Source organism: Cynocephalus volans, chromosome 3 (assembly GCF_027409185.1).
Source record: "Cynocephalus volans isolate mCynVol1 chromosome 3, mCynVol1.pri, whole genome shotgun sequence".
Lineage (NCBI taxonomy): Eukaryota > Metazoa > Chordata > Mammalia > Dermoptera > Cynocephalidae > Cynocephalus > Cynocephalus volans.
In genome coordinates, this window is record NC_084462.1 from 58,213,820 (window position 1) to 58,223,790 (window position 9,971).

Below are 9,971 nucleotides of genomic sequence, written 5' to 3' on the forward strand. Positions count from 1 at the left end.
GTCAGGGGCGTAGTTCTAAAAGGAGAGTGCATGAGGAACTGTCTCTCTCTGCTCCACCATTTTCTGCCATGTGAGACCCCTGGGTCACTGTCATCACCACCAAGACCCTCACCAGATGTGTTCCCTGGACATTGGACTTCTCAGCCTTTGAAACTGTAAGCAATAAATTTTGATTTCTTTATAAATTACCCAGTTCCAGGTATTTTGTTATCATAAACAGACTAATACAACTGTACACTTTAAGAATGGTTAAAAAGATAAATTTTATGTTATGTATATTTTACCACAATTAAAAAAAACAGGTCTTCAGAAGTCAATCATATGTCTAACAAGAAAACAATTACTATAAATTTCATGATGTAGCATTTTCATACCTGAGTCTTCTACAAAAAAACTTCATTTTTTTTAACTAAAAAAAAAAAATTATGGGTAAAATTGGATCAATTTATAAAATTGCTAGAAAATGAAACACTGAGATATGACACTAATATCCAGTGTGGAGGGAGATAATAATAGAGATAGCAAAATCAAGTGTAAAAAGGCAGTCTTTCTCATACATATCAACAGGCCCAAGGATATTATTATCCAGCAGAATATAATAACTGATGCTCTAAGAATAATCTTTAGTTGCCAAGCAAAGATTAGATTATGGCCTATACATTCTGGTTATGCCAGAGAAGAAAGTACCATATTTTACATACATTTCCATCAAAAATAGTTCCAATGAAAAAGTTTTTGATGCTTAAAGTCTAAGTGTCAGAAAATTCCCTTTCACAGAACAGGCTGTCTGTGGTGAATCCACCCCTGATATCAGAAAATGAGATATAATAATTAAGACACCAAAGTATGAGAAACATTTTGGGCAGAAATAGCTTCATTAGAAAATAAGAAAATTGGCTGGAATACCTAGAGTTCTTCATAAAAACTCACAGAAGCCTAGGAGCTCCTTAGTGCCATACATAAATTTAAAGGAAATATATTCTTTCCTAGGTAAGTCCTCATTACTTACAAGTAATGCCATAATATAGTCACAAGAAAACAAGCCAAGCTGGCCTACAACAACCCCCCTCTTTCCTGATATGAGGTGGGGAAGCACTTTTCTTAGTTTTTCAATTGTTACATTGCTCCTCTTCAAGTTTTATACTTCCTATTCTTGTCTCCTAAATATGGGTATTTCCTGAGGCACAGGCCTCGACCCTCTGCTCTTCTCTATAAATACCCTCTCCCTTGGAAATATCATATATACCAATGAATCCAACTGTTGTTTCTTCATGGATTTCTCACACATTTACATATTTAGGCATGGCTTCTCTTTCCTGAGCTTCAGTCCTGTATTTCTAACAACCCCCTACAAAATTTCTCTTGGATATATCATTACCCATCTCAAATTTTACAAATCTGTTTGAGCTCTGAGCTTGTTTTTACCTTAAAATCAACTTACGCTATGGATATCTCTTTTCAGTCCCAATTTCCCAAGGAATCTTCCCTGATTCCTACCTATCTTTTCTCCCATCATCCATTCAGTTACTATGGATAATACTATTCAACAACTGTAACCTTGACCTTTCCATCTCTCATCTTTACTACCCAACACCAAAACGATCTTATCTCCCCATCGACACTATCCTATACACTTTTGCTAGGTTAATGTTTCTAAAACATGGTTGGAATATTCATAGTTCCATCATGCATTCCACAAACATTTACTTTATGTTAAGTTCTTACTTTATGCAAAGCACAGTGTTATACACCCCAGAATATAGAAATGAGTTAGATAAAGGTCTGTTTACAGTTTAATATGGTGAAAGACTAGTACATAAATAATTTTAGTTTAAAGTTAAAAAGTGGTAATAACTGAGTACATGAAGTTGAGAAAGTATCATGGACATTCAGTAGAAGGAAAATTATTTCTAGATGGGGATGTCACTTTGTAAGACTTTAAAAGAATGGATAGAATTTCAGCATCTGGATATGACGGGGATGGAAAGGTATTCCAAGCAGAAAGGGACATCTGCAACCTATGCAAACATAATGGGTAGTTCATGCACGAAGTACTTCACATGGTCTGGTTTACCATGGGCAGAGAGAGAATGAAACGGGAACAGCAGAAAATAAAGTTAGAGTTTTGAATCCAAGTTAATAAATCTGGCCTTTAATCCAAAGGCAACAGGGAGCCACTGATTACCTTGGATCACAGCTGTGCTTGAAGATGACTAAACCTATAGCAGCTGTACGTAAGACAGGCTGGTAGGGGAGTGATGCTAGAAGCAGGGCATCAATGTGGAAGGTACTGCAGTTCCACCGTCCAGGGGATGATAATGAGAACTTTGATTAGGTGGAAGCTAGTGAATATGGAGTGGATGGATGCCAGAACTATCGCAGGGGCAGAACAGTCAGAACTTGGCAACTCACTGGAGCAAAAAAAGGTATCAAATTTAGACATCAAAGTTTCCAAGTTGGTTGTATTAACCAATAGGGGTGCACAGGGTGAGAAGCAATTTGGTAGAAAGAGGCCACGTTATGTCTGGGACATTCCGCGTTTACACACTTGCAGAACATCCGAGAAGAAACGGCTAAAAGACTCTTGGAGGTAGCTGAACATTGACTGAGGCTGGAGCACAGAGGTGGTATGTTTCTGCAAAAAGGTGTACAAAACGGACTCTAGAAATCTTACTCCCGTGGCTTGCTCAGGCAGGAGTGAAAGATGTAGCATCGCTGAAGTAATCCAGTAGTGTCTACTCTTCACGGCCGCTTTCACCTCAAGTTCTCCACAAAGATTCCGGCAGCAGGCGGCCGGAAGTAGCCTTTCCCTCTTGGCATAGCCCCAGAACTTCCGTCCCTACCAGTCACGGGCTCCCAGTCAAGGGGGCTTAATAAACAGCGACGTCTTTTCCTGCCCAGTCACCAGGCAGGCTGAAGCTCACGGGGACATTCTTCACCTTCAGCCCGCTACCTGACCATATCTACAGACTTCTACGCTTTGCGCCAGCATTCGAAGAAATCCCATGGGGCAAAAATTCTACACGGTGAGCCCAAGATATCACGAGACTTACTTGACAGGCCGCCTGCGTCTCTGTCCGCCGGAAGCGGAAATCAGGTGGTTTCAGGATTCTAGCGGAAGAGACTCCGTTACCTTGGAGAACTGAAGTGCTGTGGGATTCTGTTCTGTGGTGAACCGGAGGCTGCTTCTCTTACGTGTCTAGCCGGCGGGGTTGGGCCCGAGCTGGACAGACACAGTCCTTGGCTGGTGAGCTGCCCGTTCGGGCGATGGGGAGGAGGGAGCTGGGTGGGCCGAGCCGAGTGGCCGGCGAGGTGTTCATTGTGTGGTGGTCTGGACTCTGGCTAGATCGGAGGCCCACTCACCCCTCAGGGCTTCTGATTTCCTTCCCGTCTGGAGATTTAAGGTGCTTTGGAGGGGAGCAAACCCGTCAAAGCCTTAGTAAACAAACTGTGATGTGCTTTGAAGGCGGGCTGAAATTCGCAGTTATTTTCAGTCAGTATCTTCGTCTGTTCTTTGGGCTCGCCGCCTAGGGTTAGTCGCCCTCAGTTAGAGTTTTATGTGGTTTTATTTGTGGTGAATAAATGAATGTTCAAGTGCAAATCTGAAAGGCTGTACCCTCCCCCCACCCCAACAGAACATACCTTGTGAAGTTATGCTTCACATGCTCGAACTAGCTTGTAGGGTTTGAAGGCCCAGAGGACAAGTCGTGGAGCTTACTCTTTAAACTCTTCACCATGAGCGCTGATTTCCTCTTTCGAATTATTAGCGTTGGAAGTCTTTAGAGCACTTTTAATCTAACCCTTTATTGACTAAGGATCTTAGGCCGACTCTCCACACCCCCACCCCCACCCCGCCGTCCCGGCGTAAGTAAAGCTTGATCAATTAAAATGCTACTTAAATTCCATTCTTATATGAGTAATGATAAAGATACTCGTTTACTTTTGTATTGGGGGGTCGCGGGGGAACATAAAATAGCACATTTTCCTTGCCTTATGATTTTTTACTGTCCGGCTGAGTTAGATATGAGTCATCTTTCTAGTGATTTCTGTGATTCCTATAGAAATCTAGGCACGATTTTAATTAGCTGAATTTATTTTAAACTCATTTCTTGGACTTGAGAATTTGATACTAGTTTGCCAATCCCAAACACATTGAAAGTCTGGTATTTGATAAGGCAAACTCCGTCTAAGAGAGCAGTGGCCTGTAAAGTAAAACGTCTAGATCCTGTTTCTTGCATCCAAATAATAATTTTGGTTTAATTTTCTTGGGTTGAGGGTAGTATTATAAATGTTATAAATATTTGCATATGTCTTGAGGGTGCTGGAAGAAATACAAACTCATGAAGAAACTATATTCCAATATCACATCTCTTTGTCAAAAACTTTTTGATAGAAGTTGGATTCATAAAGAAATAAAAATAACTTGAAGATGTCAGCTATGAGGGAGAGATTTGGTTTTAAAGTTTCAGCATGATGTTAAATATGCCCCAAATCATAAAACAGGTTTTAGGAGTCTTGAGGCAGAGAGCAGAAAGATGGGGTTTGGATTTAGGGGAAGGGACTGGTTGGGAAGTATGGACTACCTACAGAATACTGCTAGGGCTGGCTTCCAGATCTTGGGTGAAGATTAAAAGAAGTGAACTCTTTCTCCCCTGGTTTCTCACAGGTTAGGCCTTCAGTTTAAGCCAAATCTTTTCCTAGAGGTAGGGGGCTCTCTGAGAATAGGAGTGAAGAAATACTAGTTGAATGAATCTGTAATCGGCCTGGAAAACCCAGCTGATACAGATTTCCATTTTTATAACCATTAGACAATATCTATCACAGTTATTTTTCATTTGTCACAGAATCTGGAATAAGAATACAGTGGATAACATTATAAACTAGTTACCCTACACTTTAATAGCTGTGCATCTAAATGCCTTTCTATTTTTACATCTCTCCTGTATTTCCAGTCTTCCCTTTTTTATTGGTTCTTTTTTTAATAAATAACTTCAGATATTTTATCCTGGGTAAAATAAGAGATAATCTCTTAGTAACCTCTTTTTTCCTCCTGTTTTTAGCCAAGCGTCTTGAAAGCTTAATCTACATTCAGTGTAGATTTCTACTTCCTTACTTCCAGTTGCTCCTCAATCACTTGCAGACTTGTTTCAATCCCTACTACAGTCATGTACCAGATAACATTTTGGTCAACAGCAGATTGCATATGTGATGGTGATCCTATAAGATTATAATGGCTATAGCATATAGCTTAGGTGTATAGTAGGCTATACCATCTAGGTTTGTGCAAGTACACTGTATGATGTTAGCACAGGAGAAAATCACCTAATGATGCATTTCTTAGAACGCATCCCTGTTATTAAGTGACGCATGACTGGTACTCTAAAATAATCACCTTCTAATGGCTAAATCCAGTTAATTCTCTCTTTTTGGTTCTTTCTATCACTGTATCATTTGCCATTATTGACCGCTCTATTTTCTTGCCTTCTATGATAATCTCTTCCGGTTCACCTTTTATTTATCCGTGTGGGTTCTCCTCTTGTCCCTTCTTTATCTTTGACTATTCTTTAAATGCTGATGTTCTCTGGAGTTCTGTTCCTTGATACTCTTCTTATTCCACATTCTCCCTGAAGAATCTTATCCATTCTTACAGCATTAATCACCAAGAAACTTATAGCCTTAGCCACCAGAAAAACTGCCAATATCTCCCATATTCATCTTCAACTCAGCTCTCACTCCCAAATAGTTAACTGTGAACTGACCCTTCATTTGGATGTGTATACCATAGCTAACTTCAAACTCAGTGTATATACTTGCCCATTCTTCTTCCTGTAGTTCTCGTGGCACCATTGTCTGTCCAGTCATTTGGTCAGAAGCTTGGGAGTTAACCTTTTTTCTCCCCTTTCCTTCCACATCTAGTCAGTGATTAATTCCTCTTGGAATCCTTTAAAAACTATTCTCACAGTCCCTGCCTCAGATTAAGCATGTTACCTACATTATTGCAGTAATCTGCCTTTAATCTAATCTCACTAATCTATTCTGTACCTTGATAGAAAGTGATCCCTCTGAACGGTAAATTTAATCCTGAGACTTCCCTGCTTAAACCACCTGTAATTCCCCATTTCCTACCAGAAAAAGTACAAAATTGTTTGCATTGAAGGTAGTTTTTCACAATTTGACTTCTGCCTACCTTATTTCTTGACATTCTTTGCTCCTTCCTTTATATTTTTAACACATCTCTTCTATTAGATGGGAACTCTTTGGGGGCAGGGTTCATGATATATTGTTCATCTTTGTATCCCAGACTCCTTATTAACCCAATGTCTGGAATACAGTAGTGAAGAAATGTTGAATTGAAAGTCTAAAGTCTATTTTAAATTTAAAAGTACACAGGGACTTTTATGGATACCCTACCTAAAACAGTTTATTCTTGGTTTTCCATAATCTGGTAAGATAGTGTTAATTTTTAAAAAATTTCTTATAGAAGTTTCTTAAAAACTGTACAGAATTTCAGAATGACTGACACTTCTGAAGCTGTTCGAAATTTTGAAGAGATGTTTGCCAATAGATTCACAGAAGATGACAAAGAGTACCAGGAATACCTGAAACGCCCTCCTGAGTCCCTTCCTCCAATTGTCGAGGAATGGAATAGCAGAGCTGGTGGGAACCAAAGAAATAGAGGCAATCGGTAATGTATTACTTCAGAAGAATAAATGCAGATGGTTGATCTGGGAGAGCATAGCTTTAATCTGCTAAACATAAGGTCAGTGAGGGCAGTGACCAGTGTTTTCGTTATGGTATACTTAGTGCCTAGTAACAGTGTGTGGCACATAGTAAGAGCTCGATAAATATTTGCTTTAATATTTTGTCAACACCATATATTCTTTTCCTTACTTTTCAGTTGTGTGTGTGTTTTAATGTTTTTTAAAAATGTCCTTTCTGTAGACTAATATCTTCTTTGCAAATATGATTTAAAAACCTAGAATCTTCTAAAATTTCATGTTCAATTTCATAAAAAAAGGTATTGTTTTGATTTTACTTTAGAAAGAATTTTGTAAAATGGGAATTACTTCTAATTAATAATTCAGAATAGTCAAAGGAATAAATTATCATATTGGCTTTGTACAATTTTGAGTAGATTTCAGTTTGATTCAGAGTTATCCTATTGGTTTGGGTTTGTCTGCCTATTTCTGTGTAAAGTGTATAAAGTATAATACTGGAAAAAGGACTTAAATCTTAGGAAAGTTTTGAATAACTGGTACTATAACATTCTGTACAGAAAAATGTTTTTTTTACTCTTTTCTACTTAGATTGAGAAATTAAATGCACTGGAAAAGATTTATGTGTTTTTTTATAAGAGAAGTTTAAAAACCATTTTGTTTTGTTGTAGGTTGCAAGATAACAGACAGTTTAGAGGTAGGGATAGCAGACGGGGGTGGCCAAGTGACAATCGATCCAATCAGTGGCATGGACGATCCTGGGGTAACAATTACCCACAGCACAGACAAGAACCTTACTATCCCCACCAATATGGACACTATGGTTATAACCAACGGCCTCCCTATGGTTATTACTGATAGAAATGTTAGTAAATGTTAGTAAAACCATTTACTTTGTTAACATGACTAAAGTTTGTGTGTCTTTTGTTGCTGGACATAGTTTTACATCTGATTTTAGAGAATATTCATTTTTGGAACATGAGACTTACTTTCAATGTGATGGTTACTGGGAATAAACACTTCCCCCAAAATGTTGTGGATTATATTGCTTGACTTCTTCCTCAAATTCTTCTTTGTTTCATTACTTAATAGTGCTTTGAGTTTGGTATGTTTTCCTTATTTGACTTCCAGGAGTTATGTCTTTGTTTTAAATACAAAATGCTTGCTTTACTTTGTAAGATAAGGGAGTATCCATATATTCAGATGTGTTTGTTTCTAAAATTGTACAGACTTTAGTACAATCAGCTCATGAATGCACAGCTGTGCTTACTTGTGATGTACTGTACATCAGTAGTTGAAACAGTAAAACAATTGTACTATATTTCTTTTGGCTTTGTTATGTGACTATGGTAATTTGTGATTACTTACTCTATAGGTATGAATCAGCTACACAATTTTTTTGGTCTCTTTTTAGAGGGAAATCAAGAATAAAGCAGAAAAATGAGGAAGGAATCATTCTCAGTATTAGTGTCTTGATTTGGTGATGGGTGGGAGTAGGGCACATATCATCTTATACAGTCTCTAAGGCTTTTTGGTAACTTAAACATAGCAGGTCAGATTTCACATGTTATATAAAAGTTGCATGCTTTCCTTTTCAATCATGTGTAAATAATGCTGCATTTTGACTCTTCTACTTTTTTGGAATTTAATGTAGGTTGATTTTACAATGCTATATTCACTTCCAAATGTGCACCTTTGCTGCTTACTCTTCCATAAATACAGTAATGCTGTAACTTCCTTCAGAAGATCATTCTGTTTCAAATCATTTTAATGGTTATTATGATAGTTTTATTCAAATAAAAAATTTTATAAACATTTAGGCAATTTTACCTCCAATTTTTGGCCCATTTATTAATATGGTGAGATAAGCTTTTTGTGAGTTTTTTTTTTCCCCCCACTCTGTTCTTCATATCTATTGAAAAGTGTTTATTTGGTTTAAGGGTAATATTGAGAGTACAAGTTTCACCATAGATCAAAGGAATTAAAAGGCAACTTCCTAAATCTACCTTTTGCTGCCTTCTCAGCACCTCACTCTCAGCCCTTGAGGTTGACTTCTCCAGGTCCTACTCCATCACCCCTTCTTGAACAGCTACCCTTTCAGGTAACTATTTAATTGGAGAAGATCTAATAAATCAGTTATTCACACCGAGATGTAAATAAAATGTTAATAATAAGGTAAGGGTTTTCCTTGTACTCTTCTAATTATATCAGTAGGCAACAAACCAGTGCTGTTACATAGATAGGTCTTGATACTGCAGATATTTATCCTAGAAAGTCAAGAGTGACCTGACTACAACCCAGGATTTTCTTGGAAAGCAGAGGTGTTATTAAAAATATCAACTGGTAAAGCATAGGTACTGACCAGTTGGTACAGTAGCTGACTCTAGCTTTAGAGTGGGATCCGGTGCTGTGCCAGCTATTGACACTAATTAGGGAGATCTGTGGGTCCAAGGGACAGGGTTGGAGTGAGAGATGCTTCTCAGGAAGCTCAGAAGAGGTTATTTTCCAACAGCCTTTCTTTTAAATTTTTTTTTTTTTAAGATAAAAGTGAAACCATAGATTAGATTTATTTTATACAACAGTTACAAGACAGACTTTTTGCAGGCACATAATTAAATACATCTTAAACAAAGATCAAAAATAAAAAATCATTGGTTCTAAGACCAATCAACACGTAGCCAAGATAGGTAGTTGCAGCTAGAATAATCCAAACAGATCCTGTTTTAACCTGTCTAATTGTCCCCTGAAGGCCATCTTAAAGGTTATCCAAGAGAGGAAAGCTGGATATTTTCTTTTCTGCAATGGCACCCCACCCTTCTTTACTTATGCTTGGGCCATCAGATGTGGCTGTTACCTTCAAAGCCTGAATGAGATCCAAGTTTTGAATTCAATATCTGAGACAAGGGCAAAGTTTCTGACCCTAAGGGTCAGGGCAGATGTCTGCCTTGTGTCCTCCTTCTGCTTCCCTTCCACTGATCTCCAGTTATCTTCTTTCCTGCCCTCTTCACAGTCACTGCCCTTCTTCCACCTCCTCTGACACAATTTACAAAATACTCAAAAGGAGCACCCAGCAAACAGGAAGAATTCACACAATTGTTACTTAAAACATATAAACCAAACTCCCTTTGTTACTTCATTATATAGTCATAATTCATCTGAATATTACTAACTTAAAATCTGCAAAGAAACACTAAATTGGGTGAAGGGGACAGTCATATTCCCAAAGACAAATATGGCTGTCTTGCAGTAACTCTG

At 38.1% G+C, this 9,971-nt stretch overlaps 1 protein-coding gene across 1 annotated transcript; it reads left to right on the top strand.

Annotated features, from left to right (window-relative positions):
* Positions 1-2,864: 2,864 nt before the first annotated feature.
* Positions 2,865-8,037, top strand: RAMAC (RNA guanine-7 methyltransferase activating subunit). The gene is made up of 3 exons (XM_063089767.1): positions 2,865-3,247; positions 6,504-6,685; positions 7,388-8,037. The coding sequence occupies exons 2-3, from the start codon at positions 6,513-6,515 to the stop codon at positions 7,572-7,574; spliced, it is 360 nt and encodes a 119-aa protein (XP_062945837.1). The 5' UTR covers positions 2,865-3,247; positions 6,504-6,512; the 3' UTR covers positions 7,575-8,037.
* Positions 8,038-9,971: the final 1,934 nt, after the last annotated feature.

Excerpts from the sequence above, each read along its gene's own strand:
- RAMAC (XM_063089767.1), top strand. The coding sequence starts at position 6,513 with ATGACTGACACTTCTGAAGCTGTTCGAAATTTTGAAGAGATGTTTGCC. Across the intron at positions 6,686-7,387 it reads CAAAGAAATAGAGGCAATCG|GTTGCAAGATAACAGACAGT; the intron begins GTAATGTATTAC and ends GTTTTGTTGTAG.